Source organism: Pangasianodon hypophthalmus, chromosome 26, assembly GCF_027358585.1.
Source record: "Pangasianodon hypophthalmus isolate fPanHyp1 chromosome 26, fPanHyp1.pri, whole genome shotgun sequence".
Lineage (NCBI taxonomy): Eukaryota > Metazoa > Chordata > Actinopteri > Siluriformes > Pangasiidae > Pangasianodon > Pangasianodon hypophthalmus.
The window spans coordinates 112731-135684 of record NC_069735.1 but is presented as its reverse complement, the minus strand read 5'-3'; the positions used below and the strand labels follow the sequence as shown (position 1 = coordinate 135684).

Here is a 22954-nt window from a genome sequence, read left to right as displayed (position 1 = left end):
TTACTGCTGCTGAATACAGCATTTAGTTTCAGCTTTATTTTAAAATCATCTGCTTTATTTTCAAACTTGCACATACTGTATTTTAGTTGGCTTACAGTCTTCTGGGGTTAAATGCATTTTTTTCTTCTGTATCAGTGATCAAAAATAAATGTAGTGAAGTTAAATGTATTTTTTTAAACTCTAGTAAAAGTACTATGATTTAATTATACTCAGTAAAAAATACTGTTACAGTGAACCAAGTACTTCAGCACTGTAAGGAGAGAACATCAGTACTTTTCACCCTGCACACAACAAAACACAATTTTCACAATGCACTTATTTTTTTTACTGGTATATTTCTTTCCTTCCAAGAGGCAAAAAATGTTTGATATGCTGTAAGGAACATTCATGACACTTTGAGAAAGCTGTAGAAGCTCTACATAATTATTATAATTTATATTCTGAATTTATATATTTCTATAAAGCTGTGTTGTGACTTTGTCCATTGTTAAAGCTCTATACAAATAAAACCAAATTGAATTGAATATACACAGTGCTTCGTAACAGTGTTATAATGCATTTCTGAGCACCTCTATGAGTTTGACGGCATAAGGATCATCCACTTGATTGGCTTTATGAAGAAATGAATGAAGCTTCATAACAGTTTTGAATGTAAATGCAGGAAAGAAACCTCCAGGAAGGTCAGATGACACGTTTATAATGTATAGAAGTTTTTTTTTTTTTATTGTATTTAGTAACCAATACATAAACTTTATAATGAAATGAAAAAATAAATAAGTAAATAAATAAAATGAAATGAAATACATTACAATAAATAAAGTGAACAAAGAAAAGTGGTACAGTAAAAGATGATGATATTATACATTACGATGAACACTGGAGGTCAGATGATTGTGGGTTTAATCTTCCTTCTATCTCATTACCAACATGTCTCCATATTACTACAGCAGAGGCTTTGGCTTTAACCCTGTCAGTATTCACGCGTTACTCATTTCATGCATATCATTTAACCAGAATTAGGAGCAAAGTACAGTAAGATTATGGAGAGGAACTGTTTTTTGTGAGTCCAGTAAGCCATATCTTCCTGTTTTTCTGTTAGAGCTAGTTTCGAATCATTAAGTAGACATACAGCCAGGTCCACTGCGATTTCTCTTCCCATTACATAGGATAAAGTGGAGGCAAATTATTCACAGAAATTCTGAACATTCCCTCACTCACACACCAGCTTCCTGTCTGTTAGTGTGGCCAGAAGTTCCAGGAAGGATTCAGATCGGCTTTTCTGGTGAAACATTTCTGAGATCTCGAGTATAAACGGTGGAAGTATTTATAATGAATTAACTGATGATTGGTGTTTTGAATAAGTTTTCTCGTGCTGCCTCCCAATCGACTGTATCGACAGTATTTGGGAAATTTGGTGAAAGATTTCTTTTTCCAAACTCTGTTTGTGTTGCTCTAATAAAATGGCAGGAGGAGAAAGTGCATCTAAATGCATCTTTCATTATAATGATCACATTAATCGCTGCAAATCACTGCACTTCCACAGTCATTATTCAGAGTAGCGTCTGAGTAGAGCTTAAGTCTGGGGTCTGAATGTGCACAAAATCTCTGAATACAGCTCTAGATATTTACTTCTCCTACTTCAGTTCCTGCTGCTGCAGCATTTTTTAGAATGTATTTAAACAATTCTCATTTTATTTTATATTTGTACTGTATTGAACTTGCAAAATTAAACACAGCATATTAAAAACATCTAGAGAAAAGATTCACAACTTTCATGTGACTTTTTAGTTTTTCATCAAAATAAAACAGCAGTGTTCAAGTCATGATAAAAGTCCACATGTATTTTTTTATGGTTTCGATCCTCCATCAGAATTCCACATATCCTCCTGGAGCTCATCCAGCACCACCTGATTTTGCTCGATGTCCTCAAACTTTGTGAGCAGTTTTGAGTGGACAAAAGGTAATTTTCTGTATGCGAGAGAAACACGAGGTCGAAGGACAGGTTGCAGTTTGAGTTTTTTGTCCAAGGTAAATGTTTTTTGTGTTGTGATCAAGTTGAACATGGTCATTTTGTCCTGCATTGATTTGAACATCTCATGATCAGGCACATGGTCAAAGGTTTGCTTGCATGATCCTTTGCACGCACAGAGTTTGATGTCAATGTCCACCTAAACCCCAAAACCCAAAAGACAAACAAGACAAATCAAACACAGAGCTAAAGAGAGTAAAGAGAGAAAACCTTGACTGGGACAAATCCACTAATCATTAGTCAGAATTTTAGAATAAATACAAATAGATTATTCATTCAATTTTAAGCTAAGTCTAATCTTTTACCTCCAACTGGTGGATTTCATTGATCTGATTCTCGACTTGTCTGTGGTACTTCTGTAGTTCTCTGGAGAGCTCTGTGGACTTTTCCCATAGCAGTGTCAGGTTCCTGTGGAGCGTCTCAGCGACCCCAGCATAGCGCATTTCTTTCACTGAAAAGAGGATCAACAACCTTCACTTTCATTAAAAAGTTTCAAAATAAAGCTATTTTTGTACATAATATAGAGGTGCAGGTTATTATTACAGCACAGATTTGTTCAGTGTTCAGTTCTGATTGGTCAGAAGGTGTTGATTAGTTTTCTATAACAGCAGCTCTGACAGTAGCGCAGGTTTCTATAGTAACAGCTCATTCACAGGGACGTGTACAGCACACACTCCACTTAAACGGATTAAAAACTGTTGATGTGATGAAGTTTTCTGTAAGGACACTTTTTATTTTATTTAACAACATTTTATTTAACAAAAGCTGTAACTTTAAGTTTTGTGACATCTTCAGGACAGAGGAGTTTACGCTTCCTTGCGGTTTCTCAGTAACATGCGTAACAAGCTGCATTTATTTTCTTATTAATTTCAAGAGAGAGAATAAAGCGAGTCTGCTGAGGGAACGACTGTTTATAGCTGCTATAACATAAGCGACAACAGGAACTAACTCGTTTTACTGACTTTACAGGACATTGAATGAAAAAATAAACAGATTAAAAAATGTTCTTTGTTAAATAAAGAAGTGTAATTGTCAAATTTCTGTGGTGTAAGAGGAATAAACACTTAGGGGTGTGCAGCTATTGGAAAATAATCAACTTCAGGGTCGTAACAGTAGCTCTGCTACATCACACCACCCCACTGTTGATTAGTTTCCTATAACAGCACTCCTCTAAGTGTTTTATTCCTCATTTATTGATAAGATAAAGAGTATTTACGCACTGTATGTTCTGACGATAATCTTCCTTTGCGCTTCATAGAACTGAGCCGTTTTTATCTCTGTAGATGAAGATGCGGTTTTATATTGTTTATCTTTTCACAGATTTTGCTGAGATGCTTATAAACATCTCCGTCTGCCTCGTCAATAAAACCCTGCAGCCGACAGCCTGATGGACACTTCACATCCTGCACACAGACAAATTAAAACATTGAACAACTAGAGTGTAATTCATACAGTTCCAGTCTCAGCAGGTATTCTTATTAAAATAATGTTGGTTTAGAGGATGAAATTTAATACAGCATATAAGTGAAAATACAATATAGTTATATGTGAAGAGAATTTAATGATTTATGTTGCATATTTTCAGAATTTATTCCACACTAATTGCTAATATTATTTGTATCTAGCTTTATAGAGTGAATCTGGTGATTCATTTCACCTTTTACCTCATACTTACAAAATACTCTAACATAAAATACCTCAGAAAGAACACTGAACTTACTGGAGCCTGAACTTACTGGAGCATCAGTTTAAACTCACCACGTCCTCGTCAGTACACAGCGGGTGTTTATCCACTCGACACTGTCCTAGTCGTCTTTGGTAACCGTAGGGAGTGTGTGGTTTCTGAAAACGAACTGACTCACACACTGAAACACACAAAACACAAACTTTAATATTTTGGAAGAAAAAAGGAATGTAGATTCATAATAGAATTATTCTACATGTAGTTTATTGATGGCACTGTTATTCACTGCTGTTATTATTAAATTCATATATCTGTGCAATATGCTTCTATAATGACCTAAACTTCCAATATTTTCATTTAAAAAATGGTATTTTGGTGATTTGGTTTTATTAAGTACATATTCGCTCTCTGATTAAAATATTATGAATATCATTATCTTATCACCGTATAAGAAAACTCATGAGTGAAATAAATGCTTTGTCATTGTATAATTGTGCATCTTTTGGGAGGTAATAATAATAATAATAATAATAATCATCATCATCATCATCATCATCCATATGAACACAATTTATAAAATTTTCAAAGATCCCACAAAACATAGTAGTAAAATCCTGTGGTACAAATTCCTTTTTTGGGAAGGGTTCATTCTTCCTTGTGTGATGTTTTTAAATAAAGAAATGACACAAAATGAAGTGAACACATTTTTTATTGAAAACATGGCGTCATTTAATTGTGCATTATTTCACATTGTGACCAGTCCAGAGCATAGCAAGCAGAATTGACCTGACTTATTTTCATCATTTGTATCTTTCATTTCTTTGAGAGTTCAGAGTGGCCTAATCTTCATTCTGACCACTTTAAGGGAATAATCAGCTGGTTTAAATGGCAGCCACACAACTCCGTTCTCTACCTCATAGGGAATTTTGCTAGCAGGATCGTACTTCCCACCCTTGTAGTAAATCCCATTAAGGTTGGCAGACTGGCAGTTATTGTACCACCATCCACCTCCATAGATCTCAGCACAGTTCTCCTCCCACTTGTCATTATCCCTGTCAAAAGTGCTAAACTTCATCCCAGCGTGGGAAAGGAAGGCACCCATGTTATCTAGCCCCTGCACCAGAGCATCTCCTGCATCTCCTGTGTAAGATGAGACACTTAGCTGGAATCCCTCTGTCTCTGAGCCCACTCGGATGTTATATTCTGCGTACGCCTCGTTTTCTGCCCAGTCTAACAGCTCCACTCTCAGAACACTTTCTTTCTGAGTGAGGAGATGTAAAACATGGTTCCCAAGCCAAATCTCGCCCCTTCCATGCTTGTCTATCTTCCCAAACCCAACACGATACTCATCCCAAGTGCGGTTGAAGTTAACAGATCCGTCCTCCCTCTGCTGGATCAGAACCCAGCCCCCCAAATCTGTGGCCTGGTCACAGTAAACTTCCACTACCTCCTCCGACCCGGCCGGCTTTACTTTGAACAGGCCGCTCTGACCGCCCATGGTGTGCTTCTGCTGGATATCAACACAATCTGAAAGGAGAGATCTGCCGATTAGCGCAAATGCTGCACTTGCTTCAAATTTACTCCAATTGTTAATATTCCCTCAGTAATTAACAGGAGGTGTGCACTGACCCTTTCATTTACAAAATACAACTGTACACATTTTTATAACTGTATAGGAGACAGTAACTGCATAGTAATTCCAGTTCCAAACCAAACATCAGAAGATTTCAATCATGAATTTCTTAACAGGAATGTAACACAAATATATTTAAATTTGTAGTAGTATATTTTTATTATTTATATTAAATAGTATATTTATTAATAGTTTTCTAAGCAATGCTTTCACTTTTATCAGAATTGATTTTTGTTTTTAAAAAATGGTTCACTTTTTGGTAGAGGTATGTGAGTGTCACTCAAGTGTACCTCCGCCAATAAAATCAGGTATGCGATCGTCACGGAACTTCAAACTGCGAGCGTGTAGGTCAGGAAGATCATCTTCTATCTCGCCACGTGAGAATAACCCAAAGTCATCACCGAATTCATGAGGCGAAGAAGGCGATGTGATGGTCTTGGTCTCTGAGAGAATACCTTTGCTCCCGCCGGTAATGATGGATTTGGAGGAAGAGGATGAGGATGAGGATGAGGAAGAAGTGAAAGATGAGGAGATCCTTTGATCCTGTCCACTAGAACCCAGTCCCTTAAAGTCCCCACCGAGTTCTCCGTCACCACGGTTGAGTGTGGTGATGGATTTTGACTCTCCACCAGTTACTTTGACCGTGAAGCCATCAGCAGTCAGTTCTTTACCATCTTTAGCTGCACTCAGGAGATCTACTTCAGAAATGCCAAGTTTTCCAATGGCGTCACACCCTGGCCCACTGCTCACCGTTTCATACTTTTCCTGAATTCCATCTTTGGTGTGCGTCGTTACCTTGCGGACGGTCTGGGTGCAGCTGAGGGTTTGGGTGCTGATTCGTGAGGAAGAGATGGGTGCAGATTGAGCCGTACCTGTGCTGACTTTGCTGACGGTGGCGGCTGTTTCTGCCGTGGAGCCTTCAGCCTCCAGGGAGAGCTGAAGCTGGCCCACGTCAGTGAAGAAGGTCTTCCTCTGCGCGGCTCTTTCTGTTCCAGTGGTTCCAGCCTTGTAGATGGATGGTACATGTACATCTTTCAACGGCCTGCTCTTCAGTACCTTCAAGGAACTGACACTCTCAACACTCTGGACCTGTAAGGTATCTAGACGGTCCAGCTGCTTTTCCAGAGCTTCGTAGCCCTCCTTATCCACAGAGAAGTCCACATAGCTGGCACAGGAACCTTTACAGCTGCGCAGCTTGATGTCAATGTCAACCTGTACCAAGAGTGAAGTGAAAGTGTGTGAACACTCTTTATCAATCAGATCACACCATCCTTAAAACACATTCTAATTCGAGCTAAAACGTTTGAATAGATGAAAGTGACACATCACTGGCTAAGTGGTTATATTCACTATCCCTAACGGGCGGCACAAGATGATTACCTGTATACTAGTTGGACAAGTAAATTCAAAAGTTTAGCGTAAATTCAGAAGGTTAGCATCAATTCAGTAGGTTAGCATAAATTCAGTAGGATAGCATAGGCAATAGGCAAGTTTTTATTTGGTGTGTTTATTTAAACAAATTTCACTTCACAGTGGTGTGATACACCTCAGCGCTGTAGCGGTAGCTCGTGTGACTCGTTCTGAATCTCACCTGCTGCACTACACACACTGGCTTTACTAGTCAGAGTAATTACCCTGCACAGACGACATACGATCTTTCAGAATCAGCGGCACGCAGGAGTCACGAACAACATGTCACCTCACGGTTAAATATGCTGAGAAAAATAAAACCACTAGCCAGAATCAGATAATAGCTCATAGCTGAAACTTTGGCCAATGACTTGTTGTCAAGCGCGCTAACACAATCTGCTCCTTTTTCAGAAAATGATCGTGACTGGCCAAGTCATTTCCTGTGGGGGAATTTATATATTACATAAATATTTATATATTACTATTCTATATTATATGATGTTAGCTATCAATTTTTAGCTAACATCATATAATGGAAAAATGAAAAATATGATTTTATACTATCTTCAGAATTTACTTAAAAGTCTGACTCTTAATAGTGTATTTGTAATTTTTTTTTTACCTCCAGGCGCTGTACAGCAATGAACTGGTTTTTAATTTGAGCTTTCACAGCCTCCAGCACTCTCAGCTGACGGTCGATTTTAATCTTCAACTCAACAATCCTCTGCCTCAGCTGTTCAGCCAGAGCGGTGTATCTGTTATCGCTACCTGAGAGGAAACAACAGCAACAACAACGAGGTCTGTTACTGGTCTGAAATTCAACTATTTTCTAAATAAACAGTAGTACATAAATTTGGTAATTAAACATAATTATTTGAAATTTTAATGTATTTTGTCTAAATAACAGAAGAGCAATTATAGAAGCTTGAAGTAAATTGAACTATACAGTCTGTAGTAAATGTTCCTCGTGGGTGATAACACACCTGCGTTGGAAACAAGCTTCTCTCTCAGATAGTTGTACGTATTTTTGGACTCCAAATCTGTAGATCGATGCAATTTTTTTCCTTCGTCAAGAAGCTTGCGGATCTTCTCAATCTTGCTGAGGATCTCATGGTCAGTTTGATCCAGAAGGCCTTGAATTCGGCAGCCAGATGGACACTTTCTTCCCTGAGGTGATCACGAAATAAAAATACAGGATAGAAATTCAGAATAGAAATTTAATCCAAATGATTTTCAGATACTATTTTGGAATTTTCCAAAGAAACATTCAACTTTCTCCACAAAAAAAAAATTCTCAGATTGAAAAATAAAGTGTGAAGGTCAGTCAAGATTCAGTGTTATAAAGAAAATCGAGTTTATACCCATTCTTCATCTGTGCAGAATGGCCATTCTTTCTCTGTGGCACATTTGTCAGACTTCATGCCAGGTTCAACAGGACGAGGGCCTCTAGGACTCAGAGCTCCAGATGTTTCCTCCTCACACTGAAAGCAAGAGCGTGTATCATCATTATTTTCAGGAATTTTATCTGTTATTAAACAGCTATGATAAATGCAATAAGGCTGTTATTCAGAGTCTTCACTCACCGAGGCAGAAAGTAAGAGCGCACACAGGCAGAGAAGAGAGTACTGAAGCTTCATCTTTTACTTCTCTGTACAGACGACTGACTTTCCTCTCGCTAAACACATCCAATATGAACGCTCGAGAGTGACCAACATCCTGACTCACTGTTGACCGTCATGTCTCAACATCGCCATCAGGTTAATGATTGACCAGGAGGAATAACACTGTGTTCTTCAAAAGAGGACACGGGAGGATTGCCTTACTTTACAGGACAGAGAGAGAGAGAGAGAGAGAGAGAGAGAGAGAGAGAGAGGGAAGAAAGGAAAGAGATAGAGATAAAAGACATTTGAACACAAAGGTTATGTAAATCTAATAATGTGCATCATAAAACAAGCAATATATTACACAACCGCTAACTTCCCGTAAACTGAACAGTGTGAAAACAAATCGGAATCAAACTGAGAAATTCGATGAAACATTCTCTTTTCTAGTTCTTATCTTTAATCTGCTTGTCCGTGGAGAAGGACAGGAACGCTAACAGCTGAGCTTAATGTCGACCAGCCTGAAGTGTGATCTGGACATTTCAGTTATTTTAGTTGGACATTTTATATTAAAACAAATCCATAAAGTTCAGTAAATATTCCAGAGCCGTGATGCAGAAAAGAATTTAGTCACTACTGAGCTCTGATTCCCTTCTCTAACCCGCGGGACAAGACGAAGTGCGTGAGCTGTAACATTTTTATTCCTCGTTAGATTCAGTAGTTTTCTTCTCTTTCTCAACAACCAGAGACACAAACAACTAATCACAAATCAGACGTTTTCATTTAGTGTGTGTTTTAACAAAACGCACCTCACAGTGTTGTGATGCATCTCAGTGCTGTAACTATAACACACACACACACACACACAGTACACACACACACACACACACACACACACTGTACACACACACTGTGCACACACAAATTGTGTTATTATTTTAAAGTTATTTATAATATTGTAGTTTCAGACTGTCAGTGCAGTCTCATCTGTGTGTGTGTGTGTGTGTGTGTGTGTGTGTTGTGTCTCTGACTCTCGTTCTCACACATTACACTGATTCATGTTTTATATTTAAAAGCTTTAATTATCACCCTGTTGTTTATAAACACAAATGGAGTTTATATGTATATGAACAGATGTAGAAATGAGTAGAATGGAGTGTTTGCTGTGTGGAAATTCACTGTGTTTAACAGTGGGATATTTTAAGGCTTAGTGTTGCATAAAAAAGCAGATTTTATCCCTCACAGGTTTTTAATCTGTTTATTGTTTATCGTTTTGTTTCAGCCATCAGATCCTGGCGCTTCCTCCTCAGGGCCTACACGAACACTTTCTTTATTATTCAGAATAACAGCAGCTTAAAACAGCTGCAACATTTCCAAACTGATTTGTATATTATTTATTTTCTCTCTTTTGCTAAAAGAGCTGTGAGCTGAACTGCATGTGTAAAGAAATGCTATAAAGTAATGACACCTTTCTCAGGAGAGGAGAGAACGGACAGCACTGATCAGTGAAGGAGAGGAAATGTTTCAGGCTGCAGCGCTCTCTGGGGGTCAGAAAACTACTGTGCTGCAGCCAAAGGCACTATTTCAGCTCAAGCTATTATTATTCTACAAAATATTTTACATTTAATGAAGAACTTGTACCAAAGGACATGTCTTAATGGACACACCACCTTTTCAGCTCATGTAAGTGCATTCCTATTATGAGAGGAACAGATAATTTAGTTATTAATTATTTTGTGTGCACGACTCAAGATTAATAAAATATTTCATGTCAGGCCTCTACATGTAGAGTTTATGGAACTACAGAGCATTTTCCCCAGGGCTTTAGCCTGATAACATCTTTAGACGTGTGTGTGTGTGTGTGTGTGTGTGTGTGTGATCATGAGGAGATGGAGACGCTGATAGAGATTATAAAGCACGTCTGTAAGTCACTCTGCCCAAATGCTGTGAATAGAATTATTAATAACTACAATAATAGCAAATTATTTATTAATTTGTTTAATTATTAGGATTTTTCCCCATCTTTTTCAGTTTTCAACAATAAAGCTTCTTCAGTTATTCATCTCTGGGAACGCATAAACCTTCAGTTAAACTGAATTTTATTTATATCACACTTTAAACAATAGACAAGGTCACAAAGCAGATGTACAGAAATCAGACTGTAGACTGAGATCTCTAATTAAATATTACTGTACACACTTAAATAATAATAATGTGCTCAATATTTAAATAGTTGGATTATGTTCATTGGAAAACTGTACTGAGGGGGTCCACAGATGATGATGAGTTCCTGACTGCAAAAAGTTGGAGAAGATCATAATAATAAAGATCATAACACTCAGTGCAGGTGAAAGTGATGCATGAAACAAGCTGAATGAGAAATAGTTCCTTCTCTCTAGAGTCTATAATATATAGTTCATAATAAATTGAAGTCCAAGCTGAAATGAAAATGAATATATTGAAATTATATATTATAGGCCCATAAATAAATTATTATTTACACAGTAAGAGTTAGGAACTAAGTGACCGACGGGTTGGTTCCACCCGGACTGTATATATTGTGGCACCGACTGCGATACTTTGACCTATAATTTTCACCATCGCTTTTTTCTGTTTATTTTAGGGAAAAAGTTAATAAAGTAAAAGTTTTTGTAAGTATGTATGTGAGAATGAAGCATCTGATCCGCGGTGCCCGAGTGTGTGTGCTGACTCGGTGCTCAGTGCGCATGTCTCCGAGTGTGTGTGAATATCATTATAATTCACAGAGTTCATGCAGCAGCTCCCAGATCAGCTGTGGGAAGAGATCCTGCAGCTCAGGGGTGCGCGTGGGCTGCGCCTCGGGCTTCTGGGGAGATACTGCTGCATCAGGTAATCAAATCAACACAACTCATCAAATCAACACAACTCATCAAATCAACACAACTCATCAAATCAACACAACTCATCAAATCAACAGGCAAACAAGCACCAAAAACACAACTGCATGATTTCAATCCTAAAACATATGAATGCACATCTGTACTAAATATCACTGAAGCATGTTAATGCAGTGCTGAACTCTGAAAAGTGAAAAAAGTCCAATTATTTTAAAACTTCTTTATTATTATTATTATTATTATTATTATTGCATTGTTTTGCAGTGTGTATGAATCTCTTTAGCTTTTGTCATGTGATTAAGTCCATTCACAGATGCAATCAGATATAAAATATCTGGCCACTTTATTAGGAACACCTGCTACACCTGCACTATCATGCAGATTTCCAATCAGCCAATCATGTCTCAGCGGAGCGTTGTGTAGAATCATACAGGTACAGCGCACTTACTGGAGAAAGAAATGGAGGAAAACGTGAAGTCAGTGACTTTGAGCTGGTTGTTGGTGCCAGTGGGAGTATTTCAGAAACTCCTGGGATTTTCACACACAACAGTCTGTAGAGTTTACACAGAAACACACGTGAGTGGCACGTGACTGGTTGATTGGATAACTGCACAAGAGAACAGCTGTACAGGTGTTCCTATTAAAGTGGCCAATGAGTGCATGTAGTGATTTCTTTCTGAAATCCTCAGGACATTTCCCATTCATATACACACAACACACATAACCAACAATTTGGCATTATTTCTACCCTGATGTTGATTATTTTCCTATAACTGCCCATCTCCAGGTGTTTAATTCCTCATATACCACTTTCAGTAGCTCTGTGCGCTTGAGCCCCGCGGTGGCCTGGAGTGCAGAGAGCTCACCACTGGAGTGTCTGATGAACAGAGCGAGGTTCAGCAGCAGTGGTGAAAGTGCTGCAGACTGACATTAAAGTTCCCCTGAAACTGGATCTTTCATTTCACGCAGCTGATCTCGTGCCTAATCCTCAGATTCCTGAGCCAGGTCCTGGAGGAACCCCGTCTATGTCCTGCACAGTTTAGAGTTCTCTTGCTCTAAAAGACACACACACACACACACACACACACACACACTTCAGCTCATGATTGTTGGTTAATTAGCTGATTAATTGGAGCATGTGCTTTTTTATGTACTCATTATTTGTCTCATGTTAAATCAGTTCAGTGTGTGTGTACACCTCTAATGACTGAAGACTGTAAGGTCTGTCAGAAGTACCGATTTATAAACAAAACCCATTTCTGGTACTACTTTAGAATATCTGCAGTGATATAAAGGAGTGCTTAAACCTTCTCTCTTCACATGATGACCTTGTAAGGATGAAAAACATCTGTATTAGCCATAAAGGGTAATAAAACAAGACATACTATACTGTTTATTATGTAAGTTTAACGTTATTCCTCTTCATGCTCCTCTGCAGTTCCTCAGCTTATACATGGTGGGAAGCTGGACTTTCTTGTGTTTGATTATCTGTCGGAAATTACCATGTCCCTCCTCACGGCTGCTAAAGCTAAGACTCCTGTAAGTACTTACACTTTCTGACTCACATGAACTGTTAAATGTGTGTGTTTCTATTAACTATGTTATGCACTTAAAATGTGTGAATGTTGTCTACTTAAAGACATTTTGCCCGTGTCTGATCACGCAGATCAGGAGCATGTTTCCACACACCCTCACACATGAACTTCACACATGAAGTATCACATGACTCACATTTGATTTCTGATCTCTTCTAGAATATGGGATACGCGCCTGATTTCGTTCTTGCTGCCATTTCTCCATATATCAAAGAAATCGGCCAAAAAGGTACGAGTGCAAAGCTGAGAGCAGTGAGTGTCGTTTATTAGATAAACAGAAGGCATGAATGTTAAAGCACTAGGAATAAAAGCTAATGTCAGATAACAAAGCAAAGATATTGTTGTCTGTTGTTAGGATTCATTTAATTTAAAAAGGATGAAATGTAATATGACCAAGTTTTTAGTTTAGTCTGAAACTTGCATGCCAAATTAGCCTCAATTTATCAACCTTAAAGTCACTGTAGACTTAATTTAGTAAAATATTTTAATAAAATCATTTATGGGAATTAATTTGAGTATGCAAATGGGTCAAAGTTTGGACTGCCACCATTTTGCAGAATTCTTTTAAGAAAAAGATGGAGCTTCAGACCACACACCGAAAGTATTTCCTAATATATACATCTGCATTTGTTAAACTTCGAACATCGAATCTTTGGTTGAGACCACCCAATTTTAGGTGAGCAAAAGTAATGGAACAGATAATCTTAAAGTAAATTAAAGTATTTCTGAATTATCTGTTCACAGACACTAGCAGGTAAAAAGGCACTTATTTCTGCAGGTTTTTTACATGCTGGGTTAATGATGAGCGTGTGCTGTGTTGTGTTGTGCAGGTATTCGTGTGGTTAGTAACGCTGGTGGTGTGAATCCTCTCGCATGTGCAGCTGCTATACAGGAAGTAGTGCAGAAAGCTGGGCTCAGTTTGAAGGTTGCCGTGGTAACCGGTGATGATCTAATGCCTCAGGTGAGGAACAGTACCTGCAGTGCTGTGGAGAAAACGTCTTCCCTTGTACCAGAGGCAATTTTCTGCTTTAGGTCAACAGTCAGGTCCATATGTACACTGGAGTTAAAATACATGACGCATATGAGCTGGAAGTGCAGACTCGGCGTTAAGTGGAGGGTATTTCCATCTAAATCAGGTGAATGTTGTGGGACTTACAGTGCTTTGTTTCACAGCACTTACAGTGTTTGTTTTTTCTCTCTTTAGAAAGACTCTCTGAATATGTTGAAGATGGCTGATACACAAGAAAACAAACCACTTCCCAAAACCGTAAACAGTATGAACGCATATCTGGGGTAAACTAATAATACACGCTCAGAGTTCACCACCACCATCACCACTCTCAGAGTTCACCATCACCATCACCACGCTCAGAGTTCACCATCACCATCACCACGCTCAGAGTTCACCACCACCATCACCACTCTCAGAGTTCACCATCACCATCACCACGCTCAGAGTTCACCATCACCATCACCACGCTCAGAGTTCACCATCACCATCACCACGCTCAGAGTTCACCATCACCATCACCACGCTCAGAGTTCACCATCACCATAACCACGCTCAGAGTTCACCATCACCACCACGCTCAGAGTTCACCACCATCACCACGCTCAGAGTTCACCATCACCACCACGCTCAGAGTTCACCACCATCACCACGCTCAGAGTTCACCACCACCATCACCACGCTCAGAGTTCACCACCACCACCACGCTCAGAGTTCACCACCACCATCACCACCACGCTCAGAGTTCACCACCACCACGCTCAGAGTTCACGACCACCATCACCACCACGCTCAGAGTTCACCATCACCACGCTCAGAGTTCACCATCACCACGCTCAGAGTTCACCATCACCACGCTCAGAGTTCACCATCACCACCATCACCACCACGCTCAGAGTTCACCATCACCATGCTCAGAGTTCACCACCACGCTCAGAGTTCACCACCACCACGCTCAGAGTTCACCATCACCACCACGCTCAGAGTTCACCACCACCATCACCACCACGCTCAGAGTTCACCATCACCACGCTCAGAGTTCACCACCACCACGCTCAGAGTTCACCACCACCATCACCACCACGCTCAGAGTTCACCACCACCACGCTCAGAGTTCACCATCACCACGCTCAGAGTTCACCACCACCACGCTCAGAGTTCACCACCACCATCACCACCACGCTCAGAGTTCACCACCACCACGCTCAGAGTTCACCACCACCACGCTCAGAGTTCACCACCACCATCACCACCACGCTCAGAGTTCACCACCACCACGCTCAGAGTTCACCATCACCACGCTCAGAGTTCACCATCACCACCAAGCTCAGAGTTCACCACCACCACCACCATGCTCAGAGTTCACCATCACCATTACCACCACGCTCAGAGTTCACCACCACCACCATCACCACGCTCAGAGTTCACCACCACCATCACCACCACGCTCAGAGTTCACCACCACCACCACCACGCTCAGAGTTCACCACCATCACCACGCTCAGAGTTCACCACCACCATCACCACGCTCAGAGTTCACCACCATCACCACGCTCAGAGTTCACCATCACCATAACCACGCTCAGAGTTCACCATCACCACCACGCTCAGAGTTCACCACCATCACCACGCTCAGAGTTCACCACCACCATCACCACGCTCAGAGTTCACCAACACCATCACCACGCTCAGAGTTCACCACCACCATCACCACGCTCAGAGTTCACCACCACCACCATCACCACGCTCAGAGTTCACCACCACCACCATCACCACGCTCAGAGTTCACCACCACCACCATCACCACGCTCAGAGTTCACCACCACCATCACCATCACCACGCTCAGAGTTCACCACCACCATCACCATCACCACGCTCAGAGTTCACCACCACCATCACCACCACGCTCAGAGTTCACCACCACCATCACCACCACGCTCAGAGTTCACCACCACCACCACCATCACCACGCTCAGAGTTCACCACCACCACCACGCTCAGAGTTCACCACCACCATCACCACCACGCTCAGAGTTCACCATCACCACCACGCTCAGAGTTCACCATCACCACCACGCTCAGAGTTCACCACCACCATCACCACCACGCTCAGAGTTCACCATCACCATCACCACCACGCTCAGAGTTCACCATCACCACCACGCTCAGAGTTCACCACCACCACGCTCAGAGTTCACCATCACCACGCTCAGAGTTCACCACCACCATTACCACCACGCTCAGAGTTCACCACCATCACCACGCTCAGAGTTCACCACCACCATCACCACCACGCTCAGAGTTCACCACCACCACCACCACCACGCTCAGAGTTCACTACCACCACCACCACGCTCAGAGTTCACCACCACCATCACCACGCTCAGAGTTCACCACCACGATCACCACGCTCAGAGTTCACCACCACCATCACCACGCTCAGAGTTCACCACCATCACCACCACGCTCAGAGTTCACCACCACCACCATCACCACGCTCAGAGTTCACCACCATCACCACGCTCAGAGTTCACCATCACCACGCTCAGAGTTCACCACCACCATTACCACCACGCTCAGAGTTCACCACCATCACCACGCTCAGAGTTCACCACCACCATCACCACCACGCTCAGAGTTCACCATCACCACCACCACGCTCAGAGTTCACCACCACCACCACGCTCAGAGTTCACCACCATCATCACCACGCTCAGAGTTCACCACCACCATCACCACGCTCAGAGTTCACCACCACCATCACCACGCTCAGAGTTCACCACCACCATCACCACGCTCAGAGTTCACCACCACCATCACCACGCTCAGAGTTCACCACCACCACCACGCTCAGAGTTCACCACCACCACCACCACGCTCAGAGTTCACCACCACCATCACCACCACGCTCAGAGTTCACCATCACCACCACGCTCAAAGTTCACCACCACCACGCTCAGAGTTCACCATCACCATTACCACCACGCTCAGAGTTCACCACCATCACCATGCTCAGAGTTCACCACCACCATCACCACCACGCTCAGAGTTCACCATCACCACCACGCTCAGAGTTCACCACCACCACCACGCTCAGAGTTCACCACCACCATCACCACCACGCTCAGAGTTCACCATCACCACCACGCTCAAAGTTCACCACCACCACGCTCAGAGTTCACCATCACCATTACCACCACGCTCAGAGTTCACCACCATCACCATGCTCAGAGTTCACCACCACCATCACCACCACGCTCAGAGTTCACCACCACCATCACCACCACGCTCAGAGTTCACCATCACCACCACGCTCAGAGTTCACCACCACCACCACGCTCAGAGTTCACCACCACCATCACCACCACGCTCAGAGTTCACCATCACCACCACGCTCAAAGTTCACCACCACCACGCTCAGAGTTCACCATCACCATTACCACCACGCTCAGAGTTCACCACCATCACCATGCTCAGAGTTCACCACCACCATCACCACCACGCTCAGAGTTCACCACCACCACGCTCAGAGTTCACCACCACCACCACCATCACCACGCTCAGAGTTCACCACCACCATCACCACGCTCAGAGTTCACCACCACCACCACGCTCAGAGTTCACCACCACCACCACCACCACGCTCAGAGTTCACCACCACCACCACCACCACGCTCAGAGTTCACCACCACCACCACCACGCTCAGAGTTCACCACCACCACCATCACCACGCTCAGAGTTCACCACCATCACCACGCTCAGAGTTCACCACCACCATCACCACCACGCTCAGAGTTCACCACCACCATCACCACCACGCTCAGAGTTCACCATCACCACCACCACGCTCAGAGTTCACCACCACCACCATCACCACGCTCAGAGTTCACCACCATCACCACGCTCAGAGTTCACCATCACCATCACCACCACGCTCAGAGTTCACCACCACCATCACCACCACGCTCAGAGTTCACCATCACCATCACCACGCTCAGAGTTCACCACCACCACCACCACCACGCTCAGAGTTCACCACCACCACGCTAGTCACTCAGTACATGTTTCTTCAGGGTTTTGGTTGGCTAACCCTACCCCTACCCCTAGCTCGTGGTTGTACGCTCTGTTTAACTCTAATAAAATCAGAACCCTGATTCAGGATTTTGTTTTTAATCCCATGTGTCTGTTTGAGAGGTGAATAAAATCTGACTGTGTGACTGATTAAACCGTGAACAAGACTGCTTCTACAAACTCACTGTTTGTTTTTTTTCCTGAGTCTGTCTGAAAAAATCACACGTATGGAACACAATGGGAAAATGATCTAATAATTTCTCATCTTGTGCTCTGCTTCCTGCAGTGCGGTCCCCATAAAGCGCTGTTTGGATCTGGGGGCTGATATCGTCGTTACTGGCCGGTGTGTTGACAGTGCGCTGGTGCTTGGACCCCTGATGCATTCAGTACGGTTTGTCGTAATGTTTTTCTTTACTGCTACACATTAGTAGTGATGAGAAAAAGTCACAGCTAATAAAACAGATTTAGACTTTATAAACTTAGCTTCTGTGTGGATTTGCAATTTTTTTCTAATTCTAAAATATTGTGTCTAAGTTTTTTATGGCATGTTATCTCTACATTTTTGACATAAAGTGTTTTTAAATGTGTATTTGATGTGTATTGTGACAGTTTGGCTGGGATCAGAATAACTTTGACCTCTTGGCTGCTGGAAGGTAAACACACATTACAGTAAAGTGTGAGTGTTCTGATACATAAATATTAGATTATAAGTCAGCAAAAGATCAAGCTGAACTCAGAGAAGTTTTGCAAAACTAAACAAACGATTAAATTTAATGTGTATTAAAAGCTTACTACAGTACTACCAGATTGGCTTTAAAGGTTGTGAGGTGGTGTTTATTTCAGAGATTAATGCAGCATTACTGTTCATTTCTGACATTTTAAAATAAGTTTACTGGACAGTGCACACTTCTGTAACACACTTCTGTCTTTGCTTTAGCCTCGCAGGTCACCTGATAGAGTGTGGAGCCCAAGTGACCGGTGGCATTTTCACTGACTGGCACATGGTTCCTGACTGGTACGAGGTCGTCTGGTGTTGCACGTGTTGACTCTTTTCCTTAAGCGCCACATTGTTTTGAATAATCGTATTGTACTAAATACATATTTACACATAATTACACATTGTTTTTTTTCCAATTTTTAAACTGCTCCCACCTCCTTTTTTAGCAATATATAATGTTTCTGTTTTTGTTTGCTTGCTTGTTTTTGGGAAGGAAAGAAAAGGAAGAAAAATAGATAAAACAGAAGAACATTTTAAAGTGAAAATAAAAAAGAAAGAAAGGAAGAGAAAAAGAAATAAAGAAATGTTATTCTCATGTGCTCATCCACAAATTAAATATAATTAGGCAGCAAAGCAGCCAAATATGTATTTCAATATTTTTCTCTCTTTAATAGGGATAACATGGGCTTCCCAGTGATCGAATGTTCCTCTGATGGCTCCTTCACTTTGTCCAAACCTCCCAGAACTGGTGGTCTGGTGTCATTCGGTACAGCAGCAGAACAGTTAGTGTATGAAATAGGAGATCCACGTCATTACCTCCTGCCTGACGTCACGTGTGACTTCTCACACGTCACCATTACTGAGATTCCAGGTGAGGACGAATGTTAAAGAATGTTGATGGATTAATTTCTTTGATCTTAATTTATAACTATTCCAATCAAACAGTTAAATAAGATGTGTATTTATCCTGATCTTTGGTTAGGAGCGATGTTAGTAAAGAATATTGATTAACTCTGCAGTTTAGTTTCATAATGTATAAACGTGAAATTTGTACAGAGTCGATTAGTGATAATAATTAATCATTAATCATTAATAATTGAAGGTGTTGAAGGAGGAGCAGTGCGAGTGGGTGGAGCCAGAGGATCACCACCATCAGGTGACTACAAGGTAACACTTCTGATAATAAATTATTAAATAAAAATATATGTATAAAATAAAAATGTGAATCAAGCACTGATTTTCTCAGAGCTGAATGAATTTGCACACAAATCCAAAATGTGAACCAACTATAATACATCAGTCTGACTCTATGTCAGTGACTCGGACATTAGGAAATCTAATCATCTAATCTAATCCAGAAATCTAATCATCAGGAAAAAAAACGAGGATTTACAGCAGCTCTGCTACTTTTGTGACTGTTTCTGTTTGACTTTTCGTTAGATCTATTCTATAGCATTTTTAGGCTTTCATGTTCGTTATCATTTGCCAGTTTTGTTCACGTTCCTTGCTGTTCACAAAACTTGTGATTGTGGAGTTTTGGCTGAAATGAAAGTTAGTTTATTTCTGGTGATGTGTTAGCGTAATGAATTGTTTTTATACTATAATTATCTTCCTAAGGTCTGTGCCACATATATGGATGGTTTCAGAGCGACAGCGGTTTGTCCTGTAGCCGGCCCTCGAGCTGCACAAAAAGCCAGAAAGACCGCAGAGAGCATTATCAAAAGGTTTGAATAATCACTTGCTGCGTTTGCATCATTAATTAACACCAGTAAACAGATCACAGATCAGATCATAGCAAAAATAAGCAGAGTTTAAATATGTTTATACTAATACACTATATTACCAAAAGTATTCGGTCACCCATCCAAATGATCAGAATCAGGTGTCCTATCACTTGGCCTGGCCACAGGTGTATAAAATCAAGCACTTAGGCATGCAGACTGTTTTTACAAACATTTGTGAAAGAATGGGCCGCTCTCAGGAGCTCAGTGAATTCCAGCGTGGAACTGTCATAGGATGCCACCTGTGCAACAAATCTAGTCGTGAAATTTCCTCGCTCCTAAATATTCCACAGTCGACTGTCAGCTTTATCATAACAAAATGGAAGAGTTTGGGAACAACAGCAACTCGGCCACAAAGTGGTAGGCCACGTAAACTGACGGAGAGGGTCAGCGGATGCTGAAGCGCATAGTGCAAAGAGGTCGTCGACTTTCTTCACAGTCAATTGCTACAGAGCTCCAAACTTCATGTGACCTTCAGATTAGCCCATCATTGGGTTTCCATGGCCGAGCAGCTGCATCCAAGCCACACATCACCAAGTGCTATGCAAAGCGTCGGATGCAGTGGTGTAAAGCACGCCGCCACTGGACTCTAGAGCAGTGGAGACGCGTTCTCTGGAGTGATGAATCACGCTTTTCCATCTGGCAATCTGATGGACGAGTCTGGGTTTGGAGGTTGCCAGGAGAACGGTATTTCGGACTGCATTGTGCCGAGTGTGAAATTTGGTGGAGGAGGAATTATGGTGTGGGGTTGTTTTTCAGGAGTTGGGCTTGGCCCCTTAGTTCCAGTGAAAGAAACTTTGAATGCTTCAGGATACCAAAACATTTTGGACAATTCCATGCTCCCAACCTTGTGGGAACAGTTTGGAGCGGGCCCCTTCCTCTTCCAACATGACTGCGCACCAGAGCACAAAGCAAGGTCCATAAAGACATGGATGACAGAGTCTGGTGTGGAGGAACTTGACTGGCCTGCACAGAGTCCTGACCTGAACCCGATAGAACACCTTTGGGATGAATTAGAGCGGAGACTGAGAGCCAGGCCTTCTCGACCAACATCAGTGTGTGACCTCACCAATGCGCTTTTGGAAGAATGGTCAAAAATTCCTATAAACACACTCCTCAACCTTGTGGACTGCCTTCCCAGAAGAGTTGAAGCTGTAATAGCTGCAAAAGGTGGACCGACATCATATTGAACCCTATGGGTTAGGAATGGGATGGCACTTAAGTTCATATGTGAGTCAAGGCAGGTGACCGAATACTTTTGGTAATATAGTGTAGTTACTTATTAAATTCTTATGAATTCTATAAATTAAAATTTCCATTCTTAATCTTTTCCATCTCGAGCCCACACCAGGAATCTGTCCCGACTGATAAACCACAGCACTGTTTCTCTTTTAAACGTGTGTAAGGTTTTTATTGTTGTTTGAACTTAAGCTGAAAGCTGCACATGTCTCTGTTGTCTTTAGGACCAGGCGAATGTTCAGACAGCTGGGAGTGGAGGATTACAGTGATGTGAATATTCAGGTTCTGGGTGCTGAGGATACGTACGGACCTCACGCACTCAACACCGTAGGTTTATCTTTACACACCATTGTTGTTTGTGGTAGTTGCTACAGTATGTAAAACTTTAAAAGTGAATGACGCATCTGATCCGTGCGAAAATCTTGTGTGATTTACGTGTTACGTGCTCGGCTTCGTTCTCAGATTAGATTAGCAAAGCGAGCTAACTGTACTAGCTACATAAACTCATCAGAGACACCAGGGATCTCTGCTACGTCCTTCCAGGCTTCGTTTTTGTTCCTAATGTCTCTGTAGACGTTTAATGAGAGGTCGTATATGACAGGAGAAGATGAAAACTCTGCAGTTTTTCTTATGTTTTTGTGTCAAACAATAAATGGGAACTAACTGCTGGTAGGACGTAAAGTAGTGAGTGAGGAACTGAAGAAACGTCGGACCACACGCTCCATAGGATTGGACCGAGGAATCATTCGAGCCGTTCGAGTCGTTTGGATTTGTTGCTTTACCACATCATGCCTAATTTGCATAGAATTGAGAAAATTTCAGTTGAGATGTTGGTGAAGTCGCAGCTCTGTGTCATGATGTTTGATCCCCACAATGTTCTCCACTAAATCTTGAATCAGGTGAATCCTACTCAAATATATTTGGTGCAGGATCTTCGGGAAGCGGTGCTGTGGATGGCTGTCCATCACAGGCAGAAGAAAGCTCTTGAGCTTTTCTCCAGGGAAGTGGCTCCAGCAGGAACTGGCATGGGTACGTAACAGCATGTGTACCGTTCTGCATCCGTGTGGTTTTGGTGCAGGTGTGACGCAGACGGAACAGTTTGAAGAAGTAAACTGTGGTCTGGACAACAAATTAGAGGAACTGTAGAACCTGCATGTCTGTTAGGACCCACAGAATACTGTAGAGAAATGGACTGGAGGGCCGTGTGGTGGTACAGCAGGTAGCATTTCCTCCTCACAGCTCCAGGGTTCCAGCTTCAGAGTTTCACATCTTCTCTTTGTGTGGGTTTCCTCTGGGTTCTCCAGTT

General features: G+C 41.8%; 3 protein-coding genes across 20 annotated transcripts in view; 1 reads left to right on the top strand and 2 right to left on the bottom strand.

The window, feature by feature from the left end:
* Positions 1-557: 557 nt before the first annotated feature.
* On the bottom strand, positions 558-4255 carry LOC113524583 (fibrinogen alpha chain). Of its 2 annotated transcripts, none has more exons than XM_026910896.3 (3): positions 3250-4255; positions 2335-2480; positions 558-2168 (listed from the first exon to the last, which is right to left on the bottom strand). In XM_026910896.3, coding segments are annotated over exons 1-3 (468 nt in total). In that variant the 5' UTR covers positions 3251-4255; the 3' UTR covers positions 558-1847. The 2 variants fall into 2 exon arrangements, with proteins under 2 accessions (XP_026766697.1, XP_026766698.1); XM_026910897.3 differs by having other exon boundaries at positions 3788-4255.
* A 149-nt stretch (positions 4256-4404) lies between these two features.
* On the bottom strand, positions 4405-8498 carry fga (fibrinogen alpha chain). The gene is made up of 6 exons (XM_026910894.3): positions 8340-8498; positions 8118-8237; positions 7740-7923; positions 7379-7524; positions 5637-6558; positions 4405-5240 (listed from the first exon to the last, which is right to left on the bottom strand). The coding sequence occupies exons 1-6, from the start codon at positions 8391-8393 to the stop codon at positions 4543-4545; spliced, it is 2124 nt and encodes a 707-aa protein (XP_026766695.1). The 5' UTR covers positions 8394-8498; the 3' UTR covers positions 4405-4542.
* Positions 8499-8636: 138 nt separating this feature from the next.
* Positions 8637-22954, top strand: part of LOC113524573 (uncharacterized) — a 30401-nt gene continuing 16083 nt past the window's right edge. For 4 of the 17 annotated variants that reach the window (XM_053229690.1, XM_053229688.1, XM_026910879.3 and 1 more), the window contains exons 1-14: positions 8637-9035; positions 9640-11225; positions 12672-12772; positions 12988-13057; positions 13659-13789; positions 14033-14121; positions 18197-18296; positions 18520-18563; positions 18848-18925; positions 19303-19499; positions 19731-19795; positions 20246-20352; positions 21873-21975; positions 22548-22677. In XM_053229690.1, the coding sequence (XP_053085665.1) occupies positions 11015-11225; positions 12672-12772; positions 12988-13057; positions 13659-13789; positions 14033-14121; positions 18197-18296; positions 18520-18563; positions 18848-18925; positions 19303-19499; positions 19731-19795; positions 20246-20352; positions 21873-21975; positions 22548-22677 (1426 nt within the window). In that variant the 5' untranslated portion in view covers positions 8637-9035; positions 9640-11014. Of the gene's footprint in view, positions 9036-9639; positions 11226-12020; positions 12773-12987; positions 13058-13658; positions 13790-14032; positions 14122-18196; positions 18297-18519; positions 18564-18847; positions 18926-19302; positions 19500-19730; positions 19796-20245; positions 20353-21872; positions 21976-22547; positions 22678-22954 lie in introns of those variants that run through there. The other 13 variants (XM_053229696.1, XM_053229689.1, XM_053229691.1 and 10 more) reach the window with 13 other exon arrangements.